The 16,606-nt window shown below is 36.9% G+C and overlaps 1 protein-coding gene across 3 annotated transcripts in view; it reads right to left on the bottom strand.

Moving 5' to 3' along the window:
• The window catches only part of RPS6KA5 (ribosomal protein S6 kinase A5), a 70,862-nt gene that overhangs the window by 10,264 nt on the left and 43,992 nt on the right, over positions 1-16,606 (bottom strand). For all 3 annotated transcript variants that reach the window (XM_063160118.1, XM_063160120.1, XM_063160119.1), the window contains 6 exons: positions 12,140-12,290; positions 10,790-10,951; positions 9,433-9,558; positions 8,551-8,684; positions 5,370-5,463; positions 2,962-3,132 (listed from right to left, as the gene is read on the bottom strand). In XM_063160118.1, the coding sequence (XP_063016188.1) occupies positions 2,962-3,132; positions 5,370-5,463; positions 8,551-8,684; positions 9,433-9,558; positions 10,790-10,951; positions 12,140-12,290 (838 nt within the window). The remainder of the gene's footprint in view (positions 1-2,961; positions 3,133-5,369; positions 5,464-8,550; positions 8,685-9,432; positions 9,559-10,789; positions 10,952-12,139; positions 12,291-16,606) is intronic.

The raw sequence follows: 16,606 nt of genomic DNA, 5'->3' as shown, positions 1-16,606 counted from the left end.
CAGCTTTCTTGTGTGGGGGATTCCCACTGCTCTGTCTTGTGACTGAACAGTTTTTGGTACTCAAGTGGTACCACAGCATTGTCATGAGGACAACAATGCACCAGAGTCATTTGAAAGAGGAGGATGGTGATACAAAGGTGCACCTTGGTATGAAGTGGTGTTAAGAAGTGCACCAACAGCTCAGAGGTTTCACTGAGAGCTGTCTGGCAGGGGGGGCAAAGCCAGTATGGATGGATATGTGTTCTGACAGAAACCTGGGACTGACAGCATTCAAGCACTGAAGGTAACAGTCCCACCACAAACCTACTCCTTACACCAAGGCAGAGACATTAGTACAGTAGTCCCTGAGAATTACAGCTTTACACACTGGAATGTGGCACTTTGGACTTGAGGACAGACAAGCTGTTACCAGTTTGGAAAATATAAGGCAATCTGCTTCCTTTTTCTGCCCTGAGCATTTGTATTTGCCAAGAAAGATACAAGAGGGAAGCCAAGTCACAGAAAAACTGAGGCCAAGACGAATCATAAGCTAATTCTACTCTTCCCTTCATCTTCTGAGAGAAGACCATAATTTTGATACTGCCTTATTACTCAATTTATGAATGCTAGAAAAAAATCTCAATATTAGAAATCCTATAGTCTTATCTAACCTTGTAATACAAAAGGTGAATGAGTCACACAAAGTAATTAATTTCAAACTCATTAACAAGGGTAAAAATGATTGCTAGACTGCCAGCAGATCAATAAGGAGAACCTGAGACCATTCATTATGGACAAAAGAAAATAGCTGCTACAAAACAGTATTTTAGTATTTTTGCTTTCTGTACTGCTGATATAGTTCAATGCACATTCAGAGAAGTCAGTTTTTAATTGTTGTGTAAATGGATCTACAGAGAGCCTAATTTCAGCAAAAATATTCATACAAGGATAAGTGATTAATATAATAGCCTTTTTTCTATGGTGATTTTATATAGTCTACAAGTAAATAAAGAATTAATAACATTTGTTTAAAAAGACCTTTCTTATGATAAAAATTAAATTGGTTATGCATGGAAAGAATGGTACAGTCCAAGTATCCTACATTGGGTTCAGGTATTTCTGTTAATGAGGCAAATAAAGTGTGTTTCAGAACTCTCCCATCCCCCAAATATTTACAGCTGTATTTCACATTTATTTTAGGATATATAAACAACATCCTCACACACTTCTTATATTTTGTTGTAATACCTTTAGAACTCAGTTCACAGATCAATGATCACAGAAACAGTCCTCAAATTCTCTACTGAGAAGCTCCAAATATGATCACATATGCTACACAAACTCTTTATCCCTATGAATTCTCTATTTTCTACCCAGTACTTTTCCTCTGTTTTGTAGACCAACATATGTGATCTAATTAGTACTGATAAACAGAAGTCTTCCAGTCCATGAAATTCAAAGTCTCACTCTTAGTTACATTTAACCAGCCATATTTAAAAAAAAATAATTATCAGTAGCACATTAGATTGCAAAGCTGAGCAGCAAAAAAATCTGACTGGACTTTTTAGAAAAGGAAGAAGAATTTCCTATATATCTTTTTACAGAGAAATGCACTAACCATATCTATACTGGGAAACTTGCATATCCCATACTAAGTTCATGTCAGAACCTAAAATAGTAACTTTCAACACAGTCAGGAAGGAGACAAGCAGCTTAAGTCCAACTTTGTGGAGGCAATGGATTCTGCAAGCTGTTTGCTAACCCTTCATTACTTGACTTCCCAGACTTCTGTTCTTGAACATAACGTAGAATTGAAGACTGCCTAATTTACCTTACAGCTGAAGCTTTGCTTCACTGTGCCTTATATTCAAAGTGGAAGAAAGACTAAGATGATAAGAATAGAAGAGAGAAAGTGGGGTTGGTTTCATCCTTTTAATTATTACTTGTTTCAAAAATGGTTTTCTTACCCTGGTGATGTGGCTCTTGGAAAAAGTTTCTCTAATGATTTTTCCAACTCACACATTAGAATTTCAAAATAGTCCCTCTTTAATGGTTTACTTACAACAGGAGCCCAGGACAGAGCTTCTTTTAAACTCATACACTTTGGATTGGCTTTCATAAACAACTAGTAACACCTAGAAGACTTCTTTCCCAGTTGAATTGGAATTATTATAAAATACCAAGCCTTTCATATCACAGAAAGTATGTTCAGTAGGAATGGTGGATTATTTTTTAAATCCAGCTACAAAAGGAACAGCTACTTCCTGGGGTATGATGGCTGTCATCACCATACAATTAACATACTTACTGGATGAACCAACATTAATCTACACTATTTTCAGGCTGAGAAAACATACATCCCAACCCATTGCTGGCAAAAGCACCCAAGAAAAAACTGGCTCCAGGAAACAGTACAAAGTCAGTGGTCAATCTTATAATAGTAAACTGAATGGTCTAGAAGCCATGATGCTGCTGCACAACAAAAATATCAGAAAACAGTTACTGAAAAATAGATATTAATAAATTTTTTCTTTTGGGAAACTACTGAACTCACATCACAATCTCTCTTAGTGCTCATATTTTGTACTTAACTGGAAAAGAAGCCCTACTAAGAAAATTATGATCAAACAAAAGATGGAAATGTACAGGCAAAATACCCAAGCAACCTAGCTCTGCTTATGAACTGTTTCACACAATAAATACATGCTAGTGAAAAATGTCCCTATATAGACAAAGTTGAACAAGTTAAGAGTAGAGATTGCTTACAGTTACTTTTACCTATGAACAGAAAAATATCTACAGAATTTGTTACGTAAAAGTACAGAGTTTGTTAAGTAAAACATCTAATTAAAAATACAGAAGTAGAAAACTCTGTAACAAAGGCTGGAGAAACAGAGATACATCACCTTCCAGACATTTAATAAATTATTTTCTAAACATATACATATATATATATACATACACACACACAAGTCACTATACCTCAGGTTTCAGATCTCTGTGGACTACTCCCACATCATGCATATGGCTCACTGCTGAAACAAGTCTGCGCATAATGTGACTGGCTTCCGTCTCACTGAAATGTTTCTTCTTCTGAATACGTTCAAGCAATTCTCCTCCCTTCAGCAATTCCATTACCAGGAATGTGTGAAGCTGAAACAGTAAAAATACAGCATGTTAGAAATTTAACATTCCAAACCAACATGAGTTAGGTGTTAGGTGCCATTCTGACAGGTTCTCAATGTTTGAAGAACAAGAACTGCTGCTTGTAGTAATTTGGAAGACCAAAAAAAAAAGCACCAAATCTCAGATGGCATTTTTCCCATCAGTCTTGTTGAAACTGAAGAATGTGTTCCCATGTGCACCCATATTTATTAACAAAAATGCAATGCCATCAGCTAAATGTACACATCTGTAGGGAGATGAAAAAGCTTTACTTAGTTTAACAAGTAAAAGTGAAACTTTTGCTGCTTAAGCATGTTCTGATATAAGGATATGTATCTATTAAAATGCCTAAGGACTTAAATGTTACAAAATCCTTTAAAAGCACCCTGAAACTTAACCTCTGAAATAAAAAATTATCTAGAACTTGTGATTTTATCCCCTACAGAGTAGTAGCCAAAAGTACTCCACCATTAGAATTACAGTAGATATCTTCCCAAAATTTAAAGAGCATTTTTTAAATTAAAAAAGCAATGAGTTTTTAGAAGGCAATAAATAAGCAGGGGCTTAGACAACACTGGCACACACTCAACTGCAATTCAAATATCTTGCCATTAAACAAACAGCAGGCTTCTCAGAACAAGGAAGTAAAGTCAGCATTCTCAAAAGGCAATGGATGTGGGCATGCGATGGCTTCTAGCCCTTCCCTCCCCTGAATGACAGTAACAAAAGTAGTATTTGCAAGCACAGCAAAAAAGTTCTGGGAAGTGGCCAAAAAATGGAATTCAAAGCAATAGTCAAGAAGGTGCACACTTTGTATACCAAAGAACAGAAGCAGAGCTATGTGGACAGAAAACAGTAACACTTCTTAGAACAACCAAGGTATACAGTAGTGCTTGAATGATCTCCTCTCCTGCAAATTTTCTTTATGCCTTGGGAATATCTGACAGGGAAGTTAAAAAGGATAAAAAGACTTTTTTCTCTAGAAAAACTTCAGAAAAACTCACGCAAAATTTCTGGCTCACCAACAGACTGCAGCCCAATATTATATGGTTGGAATACTAATATGGAATTTGAACAGACTGATATCAGAGCAAGTTAAAAGCTGGAACTTCTTTTTATTAAGACAAACTGCAGAAAGGTCAAAACTAGAAAATTTCTTCCAGTTTTGGTCTTCAGAATATTGTGCACAAGTAATCTGAAAGGTAACACCTGGGAGCTACCAAAAGTAGCTAAAAATACAGTGGGTTGGTTGGTCGAGAGCAGCCTATTCAGTGGCACAGCAGTCTGGAGAACCATTTTTTTTAGATTTAGCATATTCATTTTACTCAAAGGAAACTGAAAGAAATGTCCTGTTCTACACATGTACACTCATACTGTGCATATATGTAAAAAAAAAGGGTAATTAAAAATTACAGTACAGACACTGTATCCTCTCAGTAAATTCTGAGGTGCTCTACATGAGCTCTCTGCTGGTCCCAGTACAAATAGCAGGAGGGAGACAGAGTGGGATATGTGGAGAGGTAAGAGAGCACTTGTTCCACCACAAAATCTATTGACCAACACAGAACAACAGAGTAGTCTAGGTTGGAAGGGAGCTGTACAGGACATCTGGTCCAAAACCCTAGCTCAAACCAGGGCCAGCTTCCAATTCAAATCAAATTATTGTTTATTCCATGCTGTAGAGTCTGTATTCCATTAAAGGAAAAAGACAGTTAAGGTATCTAAGTAAACTGATCTTAATGGATTTTCAAATAGAAGCTCTACTTTTGCATTTGGTAATCTGGCAAGTTATTTGATTATCTCCATCAAGTTGCTAGTGTGTAGGAAAAGATACTAGATATATAATCTTCATATACAACATTTCTAAATTAATTCACAAATACTGTTGTAAGATTTATAATGATTCTGGGGGAAAGGTGATAACACATTTCAGTATCATAGATACAGAAATTGGGCCGTGAACACATTGTATGATGGCAAACAAGGACAAAACAGAACAATGAACAGAATTCAAGCCTCTAATTTTTTCGCATACTGTTCTGATTTGCTAGAGTAACTGCAACATTGTTAGAATGCACAATTTCTGCTTCGTTTTCTATACTGACTAGAAAAAAGCCCTAGGAAAAAGTTGCCTCAACAGTTACAGAATGCTTAAGTCCCAAAAGTTCTTGGAAAACATATGGCAGTACGTTTGGAAGGTGTTGATTACAGTTTCTTCAAAATACCTGGTCATGAAAAACTTCATGTAACTTCACCACATTCGGATGTCCCTCGCAGAGCCTCAGAGCTGTTATTTCTCTCTGGGTGTTGGCTTCCATTCTGGAAAAATTGGGCAGTCATCTTGTACCAATTTTACTGAGCAAATTGCACATTCCAAGTGTTATTTTTTAACTGTTTGCAATCCATATTTTTTTACTATTACAACCACTTGAAAACAATTAAATGCATATTAAAATTAAGTGGAGAAAAACCTCTCCTCATAATCCTGCAATTTAGTCCATTAAAAAACCCACACCCAATTCAAACAATGTTTTTAATGCAACTGCAACTTCCTACAGCAAAAGCTGATGTGATACAGAATAGTTTCAATCTAAAACAAACCATGCCCTTAATCCAGAGCAATTTGACTTCACCTCTTTTACTACCAATATTTGTTAGTTCACCTTTAACTTGGCCCAATCTTTTTTCCATTCTTAATGGGGACAAGTACTTCCAAAATGATATAGAAACTATGAACTTTACTAGAGAAAGAGTAACATCATCTATATATGAAATGTGTTATTCAAAAAACCCCTAAACAGAGCATTATAAAAATCTGAAATGGAAGAGATAAGAGACTATTTCCAGAGAAAACTCATTGCATAAATTCCCTTTCAAGTACTGAAATCTATAGCCATAAAAAGTGAAAATGGTGAGTGTTATAAAAACTACATGAATGGTGACAGAGCAGAACATTTTTTTCTGCTAGTTAAATATACTGATTTACTTTTGGCAAATAATACCTGAAAATTTCTGCCAAAACTCTCTCTGAGAAAGGCAAATCCTGTAATGATCTAGAGAATGGCTTTACAGGCAACAGATACAGAGAGAACCTTTCACCACATATTTTCTTTATTTCTGGTTGCTTTTTTTCCCTAATTAGAATGAGAACTACAGTGAAAATTCTGTGCAAGAGAATTCTGTATTTCTCTAGGCTTCATATAATCAACAAGTAAACTAAGCTGTTCCACCTGCATCTCTGCTGCTGAAATTTTTTAACTGAAAGTGACTTCTAGTCCGTTAAGGAATTAAAAAACCTGGCTCACAGTCTTTCCCCCTAAACTACTATCAGAAGGAAGCAGATCTTGGAAACAGATGAAAAAGGTTCAGCATCATGAGCACAAATCTTTGAAATTTGTATGCGGACTTTTCTGATTATTTGCTCTCTGTAAATAGTTACCATCTCAGATTGTAAGCAACCTTGAGAGAAACAAATGGGATACTCTGAAACAGTAACTCAAGCAAGTTTACTTTGTTTCAGTGGTCAGACATACAGAGAAACCTAAAAATGTCGGCTGGGGGCAGGTCCAGCACTATTAAAAAGGCAGAGGAACTGTTCATCTGAGCTTTCACCTCAAGTATCATGAAAAGGTTTCCCTAGATGTAAGATTCCCTTTTTGGGCACGTTTGCCCAGTAGGAGTGAAAGACTGACTTTAAGGCAAAGAAGTTCCTATAAATTTATTATACTTTTCCTTTTAGTAAGATTTAGTGGCATGATCCTCAGAGCAGTATTACTTACAGATTCTAATTTGAGTTGGGTTTTGGCCAACTGTTCAGAGTGTGGGTTTACTGCTAACTCTAAATACTGTACAAACATGCTGAGTCTGCTCACACCCTGCAATCCTAAAAAAAAATTCATAAATCTCTGTATACAGTGATTTTAGCTTCATTTAGCCTGAGCCACCAAGATGAAGGAAAAAGAGCAAAAAAACCATCATGAGTAATATAATTCAGGGACATAATTTCTAGAACTTAAGTTCCAGGGGAAAAGTCAATACTGGTCTGCTCAGTAATCCAGAAACAAAATGCACATTATGTCAAAATGAGATGGGAGCACTAACCTACAGCTCTGCTGGTACCACAGAAAATACTTCTGAGTGTAGACACATGGAAGAGATCTCCACACTAAATTACCCAATGTAGGTGTCTACCACACACCACTTAGGGTCTCATCATAATGAGTGAAATTCCCATGAATCCATCTTATAGGGTGAACTAGTTCACTGTAACATACATACCTAGAGTAGGATTCAGTGGCCTAAGCATAGGAAGAAGAGCCTGGAAGATGACATCAGCCATGAAGACATCTACAAAAAGGTAGCAGTCACAAGACTGATGGGAACCAGAGGACAGAGAAGACACCAACAGATGCTAAAATGGCCCTATGTAGATGTCTATGTTTAAGTTACTGAATCCCACTTCTAGTGCAAGACAGTTTTAGGCAGGCTTCCATTAATTCAGCAGACTCCAGAAAACTAACTCAGACACCTACACTTCAGCTTCTTGTTCTTGAACATGTCCTATTCAAAAAGTATATGATGAAATGACAGACACTTTGGTCTGGCAGACAGCTTCTTCTAGAGTCTGGAAAAACAGAGGTACAGCCAAATGTCTTGGGCAAGAGATCACTGAACTATCACTCTGACAGCAGAACATTTCTACTCTCCTGCCAGCATTCTGCAACACACTAGGGATGTACTTACTAATGAACTCTGCAAAATGAAGGCAAAAATCCATCTGCTACTCAAAGAATCCCTTCTCTTTATTCTTCTCTGAGCAGAAACTCAGAGAAATCCATTCTGGAAGAGAACCAGATGGTACCTGTGTACAAAGCTAGTCAGCTGCTTCCATTGTGGTGTTCTCTTCAGAACATCCAGGAAACAAGATACAACTTACAATTCCATAGTCTAACTCCATTTTATACACATACACACACACTTAGATCTGAGGCAACCCACACTGCAGACTATTCCTAAAAGCAGTATCCTAGGCAATCAGTTGGGCTGCTAAAGAGAGGGAGCTAGCTTAAGCCTACATTCAGTTCACCTAAGTGTCAAGATAAAAGAACCTCATACCTTTATTTGTTAGGAGCAAAATTAGGGGAAATAATGATGGAATACAACTAGGAATCACAAAAGTACTCTCTAGGTTTCTTCTTGTGTCCCAGCTAGAATAACATTATATTTCAAAAGACTCTCAGAATCTTTTAAAGGTCAAAAGGTTACAATAAGCTTCTGTAGATTCATAGAACAGGAAATAATTTTAAAGCTACTTTTCCACTTTCCAAAATGTAGTGAACATTATTGTACTCGATGGGTGACAGTAAGCAAAGAAAATATTTTTATTGTCTTATAGAATATTTATACCTTTTGCTAATTATTTTTACTGCATACTCTTGGCTAGTTTTCTTGTGTAAGCATTTTCGACAAATGGAAAAACTTCCTTCTCCCAATGGTTTCTCTTTCAGATCCAGTTCATAATGATGATAAAATGGAGAGTCCTGTTAGGAAACTGTCTGTATTTAGTTTTGCAGAATACTTTTAGTATACACAGTCAAAGACAAAGAGTAAAATTTCATGAGAATTTTTCATCTATATTTAAAACTGCAAAAGAGCTCTCTTTTTATTAAAATATAATCAAATTTTACTGAATAAAATGCATATACATTATTCTAACAATCAAAGAGTAAAGCTTATGTTACATTAAACAAACAATCACTAAATAAATCATTACTACTATAACAACTGAAGATACAAAATATTCAGACAAACAGGATCAAAGGTGGTCATACATACATTTACCCACAAAACTATGTACTCATTTGAGGACATCACAATAGCATGTGCTCTTAAAAGGCTTCACACAACTATATGCTCTTTTGGGTAAATATAACATAGATGGAATTATTATATAATAAAGTAGCTTCAGAAATATCTACAGTGTTTGGCTGAATAAGAACTATCAGGAGTCATCATTATTATTAATATTATTATTATTACTACTATACTTCTGGAAAACTAGACAATCATCTCATTTTTCAGATTAAACTTCAACCATTTCTTAAAAGTATCACATGCAAGATGTGATGGATCATCAGATGCTTGAATCAACCGAGGAGACATTACAGAGAGTTAATAAATGAATGATGACTATTTTGTAATCCATAGTCTAGCTTATGATTGCTGCTTGGGAAGTTACACACAGTTTTAATTTAACCAAATTAATTTAAGTCTTGATATTATTATTACCTTCAACATAGCACTTCTGGCAATAGTTGTCATTCCAGGTCTCTCATCCCCCACATAAAACTGGAAGGGATCTACTGTAGCTGCATTGCGTTTAAACAAAATAGATGGTGCAACGAAAGAATATCCCTATGAAATTAAAACATCAGAGAAGGGTACAGCTTGATACTGTTGCACATAAAACTACTATAATACATATGAAACAACAGAAGATTCAGAAGAATTTTTCAATAAATCAGAATGTTTGTACCATAATAGAGAAATTGTGACTTACTCTGTTCAATATGAATAGGCATCTTCCTGGAATTAGTTATATGATCCTCCACAGTTAGAGACAGAACAATAATACTACAAGAATTCTAATTAATGTTAATCTAGCTCAGCTACAATTGCTTTACAATAGTGATAAAGGCTTGGACTTCAAACTAGTCAGCCTCCCATGACACCTTAAAGTTAAGGCATGAAAAGGCATGAAATAGTTTGTATTGTGATGTAAGCATCGAACAATTTTAAATGGATAAAATTTATATCAATGTGTGTGGGCAATGATGTGCCCAGTTTGAGTATCATAATAACAGCTGTGACTACCACTGCAGGGTGAATCAGATGTTATTAAGACACAAATAACCTGCTTGCTACAGTCACTGTGAATCTAACAAGATCCAAAATATGACACTACATTCTTCTACCCTGAGGATTAAGCTGCTCAAAAACAGACAATAAAAAACAACAAAGCGCAACAAGGGGAAAGAGAAGGCAATCCAAACTGCTGTTCACCTCTGCAGTTTTGGTACCAAGTTGGTTGCACATGAGCTGTTTCTGCCCATTTGACACCCAGACTGTGTAGTCAAGAAGGGATCATTCTTTAATAGCACAGAAGGAACGGTAAGGAAAGCTTTGTACTCATCTGGAAACATCAGCTGAGTAACTACAGCGCTCCTACAAAACATGGAATTTCAGCTCCCACTTTCCAAAGGATTACTTCAACTAGCATATAATGTGGAAATGGGTGAACTAAATTGCTCTTGTCAAAGCTGGCAGCTCAGGGTGATGGAGTCAAGATGACAAGACTCATAATGTATGAAAAACCAATAAAGAACAGACTGACTTTAGTCCAACAAGTAGGATATTCAGCTGGGAATGGAGAAACAAGGACTTTCATATTTGCAGTAGGACTGTTTTCACCTTTCTCATTTTGCAATTGTTGAGCAAAAAGCCCTGGCAACTGGGATTTGAAGGTAAACAATTAGTTCCAAAAACTTAATAGGCAGGAGGTGAAAAAAAAAGTTATTTACATATTAGGAATTGTTAAAAAATAATTTAAAATAATTTTCTTTTAAAAATTGAGTTTTGAAAATACCTGAAATATTCTTTCAGAAGTCTGAGGGGTTGCTGCAGGAGAGTATGTTGGATCCATTTCTGTAAACTCTTCTGCAAAATTACTGACATCCAATTCATCTCTGATTACTGGTTTAAATGGAGCTGGTATTTTTTTGGCAGCTAAGTCCTCCCAATTCATATTCTAAACAAAAAAAATAGGAAAATAAATTTAATTAAATGAAAATTTTACAGAACGATATTGAAAAGAGAGTCTTGTCACATCACACAGTCTAACTCCCTTTGCCATTTTCCACAGGCTGATGAAAAACATTCAAATTATGCTCTACTAATTTGTTTAGTTAAAGCCAAAGCTCTTAGTATGCAGACAGAATCCAAAAAGAAATTCAACATAATTTAACAGTGGAGATGTGCCAAACAATTAGCGCGATGGTCCCTGAATTTCTTCCTCTATTTCAGAATAAGCAATATTTATATTTTCATTAGCCACAACGCATGCATGTAGTATCTTCTAGTTTTCATTGCCAATTTCTATGCTTTATTACTGATGTCAGCTTTCAGAGCCCTGAGAGCATAAACCTCCAAATTCTTACTTGCAGGCATGACTAGAAAGAGGAAGCATAGAAATAGCAGATATGAGCAAACCGCCCTGTTACTGTAAAGGAGTGGAACTGAAATCAAGTAAAGAATAGAAAGTGTTACATGATAGCAAAATGCATCTCCCAAAACACAGAGTAAATTAAGGAAGCTTAACTCTGTTTAACTTCAGAACTCTATTTAGCTTCAGAAGCACCATAAATACATTATTTGTTTTTTCAAAGAAATCACACAATTTTAACCACATTTAATATAGATATTGTATGCAAATCCAACCTTCATCATGGTTTGAAAGCAAATGTTAATACACTGAAATCTGAACAAAATTAAAATTTACTGTCCAAGACTAAAGATTCAATTAGGCCAAGGTAAATAGAAGAGTTTGGTGAATTTTATTAATATTAAAATTTTTACTAATAATTCTAGTGCCAATCTTTAAAAAAATCATTTCAAACAAAAACCCAACAGACAACACAACACAATTTCAGTGTTTTACATTAAACCTTCTGATTTCAGCAGTGTTTCCTTTAGCTTCTTCAAGTAACTGATAGATACAGACAGAATATATTAAAAACCTAGCATGCCCTTCTAATACACACCAAATCCATACATACAAACACAAGGATATTTTTACTAATTTCAATACAATTATTCATGCAGCTAATAGGTCCTTAAGTTGTTCTGTTAACAGAACAACAGAATTTCCTTAGACTTTGATTTCACAGGCACTAATTCAGAATAAGTGGGATCTGGTGAGTTTTGTTGTTTGCTTTACCTGGAAAAAGGGATGCTGTTTGATTTCATCAGCATCAGTGGGACCACAACCTAGCCTCTTCTTGGGGTCTTTCATTAAAAGACGCTGAATTATATCCTTAGACAGAGCACTCATTTCTTGTGGATAAGGTGGCTCACTTTTTAATATTCTCCTTTAAAACAAACAAAACAACAGTGTGGAAGTTACTTAAAATGTTGAGAGTTAAAGAGTTACCATACTAATGGAAGTATTAACATTTCACTTAAACTTCTATTGTACCCAAAAGCAGGAGGATGAAAAATATGAAACCAAATTTTTTTAAAGGTTTAAGGAATTGTGGACATGAAACAGAACATCTGAAGAGATAAATTATGCAACTCAATACACAAAAGAGAACAATCCTCATTTCACATGCTGAGTTTACTATTCAAAAGAAATCACATAGTTGAAACAGATAGCTCCACAAAGAAATCAACTTGATGACTAATAGTAGTAAAAAAAAATTCCAACATTAAAATGTATTAGAAAATAAATTAAAAAAAAGTATTTGGGCCATTGGAGGATTGCCTTCACCCTCTGTGTCATGTGCAGTGCTCATGCCCTTTTCTCAAATGAAGGCACTATAACTGGAAAAGTTTTAGAGAACAGTAATAAGACCAATCAGACATAGAATGTGTTTTATGGAAAGTTTTATAAAAAGCTTACTGAAAAGATGACTCAAGGGAGCTGGGCAATGCTTCCCTCAAAACGGTAAAGTAAACAGAGATCTCACCACTTTTTCAATACAAGAACTAGAAACTATCATGTTGTTTCAATGGAAGTCAAAACCTTAGAAGCCTAAGTAGAATCACATTTCAATTCCTATCTTTTATATCTGCAGTCCCCACAGTTCTATACAAACAGGTAGGAAAGCTTTCCTTTAGTTACTCCAAATCTAAATACTGAAGCTAAGGACCCTAAAGGAAAGTAACCCATCCGAAGACACATGAAGATGTTTAAAATATAGACACAAAAAACCTTTCAGCATACAGAATCACAGAGGAGTTGAGGTTAGGAATGATCTCTGGAGGTCATCTGGTCCAACTCCCCCTGCTCAAACAGTTACCTAGAGCCAGTTGTTCACCACCATGGCCAGAAACCTTTTGAGTATCCCTAAGGAGAGAGAATTCACCCCCCTCTTTTGGGAAGCCTGTGTCAGTATTCAGTCACACTTGCAGTAAAAAGGTGTTTCCTAGTGCTCAGAGGGAACCTCCTGTGTTTCAGTTTGTGGGCCCTATCTCTGGTCCTGTCAGCAAACACCACTGAAAGAGCCTGGTTCCCTCTTCTTTGCACACTCTCTTCAGGCATTTATGCACATTGACAAGGCGTCCCTAAGCCTTCCCTTCTCCAGGTGGAAGAGTGACAGCCTTCTCAGCCTTTCCTCATTGTCATCAGCCCTTTGCTGGACTCCCTCCAATATGCCCAATATGTCACTTTCACGCACTGGGGAGAGCAGAAGTGGAACCAGGACTCCAGATGTGGCCTCAGCAGTGCTGAGTAGAGAGGAAGGATCATATCCCTAAGCTGATGACACTTTGTGTAATGCAGCCCAGGATCCCATTTGCTGCCTTGCCACAAAGCCACATTGCTGGCTCAGGTACCGCTTGGCGTCTACATAGTCTGATGCATACTCTCACTGTGGTGACCTCATAGTAGGACTTACAGTGCCTCCACTAAACACAAACTGAAAGGTTTTGAAGTCATGAGAGACTGAGGCTGAAATGACATGAATTTGTGGCAATAGTCAGATCTCAACTGTTGTATGTTTCTGCCAGAGCTTAAGTTGATCGCTGCAGGACATTCCTAAATTTTGTTCAGAGTTACTGCATGACACATCCTTAGAGTCAGTTATCCCATGAGAAAATTTTTATCTTGAAATTTCTAGCTACTTGGATTAGTCCAAAAATAGATGCAAACAGATTGCTTCCTAAATAATCCTGTTCTGGCAGTGTGGAAGAGCAAAACCAAGTTCAAAATGTGCATATCCCAGGGGTAGCTTCTACAGACATAGTATCCAATTTCAAGCAAACAAAAAGACAAAGCAAGCTAACCTCTTGGTTTAAGTACTATCTCCTTGCTGAAAGGAGTTAGGAAAACACAGTCTGAGATTTAAGATGGTGTAAAGGTCTAGGATTGTTTTTTTTAAATGATATATATCTGCCAGTAAGGGTCTAAATCACAGCCTTTCTGCCAGCAGAAGTAACAGCAACCATAAAACTTCTCTTCAATTTCTGGACACATTTCATGTTACAGAACAGGAGAAGAAAGCACAATATTATCAACTGATTTTTTAATTAGGGATGTTAATACCAAATTTAAACATCACTAAACAAGAGCATTCTTACACTGCAGGAGTGGTGGTGAAGTAAAGACAGTCTCTTCTGAAATCACCCAGTTTCAGAAAGGGGAAGCAGGTAAGGAAGTAAGAAAACCTTCCTGTTGTAAAGATAGAAGACAGGACACCTTGACAGAAAAATTACTTTACTTACAGGAGGGCCAATGTTTTCATAGTTTTAAAATCACTGCATTTAGATAAGTTTGAAGAAGCTTCTTTATCAACCTTTCTGATCAAAAAGAAATCAGAGTGTTATGTAACAAAGATTCTGGAAAACAACAAGTTCTCTTTGGGCTCGAAGAAGGGAGGAAAATCCCTCCAATCTGTATTTTTTTAAATTGATTTCTAAAGCAATGAGATTGAAACCCTGGGATGTCCTTAGTAACCAAATTCTAGAGCAAATTCTCTTCCACACACTTCAGGAACCTCCTAAACTGTTTCCTCTCTGCTGTACTGTATTTCCAACAGATGTACAGTAAGTTTTACATTGAGAAGTATCTTCCAGCTCTTGACCAGCCAAGAACCCTCTGCAGAAAAGGCAGCATTTTGCCATGTTCCATTACAAGGAGATTCACATAAATTGCCAGTGGCTTTAATTCAAAAATACTTTTGAGGTTGACTGATACTGGAAAACACTGATGATGCTCTGGATTGGTTCACAGAACCGTATTACAGAAGTAGTGAAGACCAAAGCTACCTTCTTTAGAAGTTCCAGGAACCACATAAAATTATCATGGAATTGAAGTATGTGAAGCTGCAATTATTAGGATGGAAATCAAGTTGCCAGAAAAGAAAGACCAGATTGGATCAACATGTGAGAGAGCAGAAATTTGTGAAGCAGCTTGATCAAGTGAAGAGAGTCTGGTTTCACTAGTTCAGCATTACTGAAGTGCTGTACTGAAAGTTACTCAAGGCTCTAACAGTAGCCCATACAGTGTTCAGAGGAAGGAAGCTGCATGTACCAAAATCCTTTTTGGAATGTGTGTGCTTCTGTAAAGAAGCTATGGCCTTTAGCATTAATAATTCTTTCCTTTTCTCAATCACTACCATCCTTTTGTACATTTCATGTTTATGGGGTTGTCCACATTGTTTATGGCAGTGATCCAGTAACAGTGACTGACACAAGCAGGAAGAATTAAGTACCCCAAGTGGCAATTGGGAAAGTTGAAGGAATACTCTGCTGTATTTATTGCTTTTCCTGGCCTGGTATAAGCCCTCTGAGCTGGGGCAAGCTGAGATTACCCTGCTGATGAGAACTCTGGCTGTACTGAACACTCAGAGATCTCCCCTTGCATATGTCAAGAAGTTTAACTCTACATGAATCATTTCCATCTTACCCAACTCTATGGCAGAGTATGCAGAACTAGGAGCAACCTCACTGGTATTGTTTTTCAGGAACTTGGCCGATGATGAGTTTTCCCCATAAAAACTACAGACCAAGAACACATATGATAATGCAAAGGACACGCTAATGGATGATAAGGAAGAGAAGGGGATGCCCAAACTAATTCTACAGTACCTTGAGAATTGCATGTCTTATGATGACAGTCTATTCCCTGACCCTCTGCTTTATGCCCAAAAATGGGTGTTGTATGTTTAAGGTGCAGGTCAGGATGGGGGGTTGAACCTTGGGCTCCTTGGCAGATTTTTTTCAAAGCCTCACTCCCCAGGTGCCCAGGCTGCTGAGGGAGTGGTTTTTTGCTTGGCTAGCTTGATTTTTTTGTTAGCCCAGGCAAGAAGTTTTTTTCCCCTTTTCCCTGCCTTGGAGAAGCTGCAGTAGCAATCCTTCAGCAACTTTTCTTTCATAAACTGGACAGTTTAATTGTGAGACCAGAGAAAAAGGGATCTGCAAGACAGGAGTTGGTCAGGACCAGCAGGAGTAGAGGGGACGCTCCATCCTGGCCCTACAGAAAAAGCAGAGCTGGTGAGAGAGAGCACACCAGCCCCACCTGCTTCATCTGCTGTGAAGAAGGGACCAACATCAAAGACTTCTCATCTATTTGCCCAAACTGCTGTTTGAATCTCCTGTTCAGTTTTCTGGGCTTTTTCCCCTGAGAGAGGAGCCACTATCTTCTACCTACCATGTGGTAGGTTTTTGTGTTTTGGTTTTTTTC

This window comes from Melospiza melodia, chromosome 6 (genome assembly GCF_035770615.1).
Source record: "Melospiza melodia melodia isolate bMelMel2 chromosome 6, bMelMel2.pri, whole genome shotgun sequence".
NCBI lineage: Eukaryota > Metazoa > Chordata > Aves > Passeriformes > Passerellidae > Melospiza > Melospiza melodia.
Note: the sequence above shows the minus strand (reverse complement) of the source record. Positions and strands in the feature narration are given on the sequence as shown.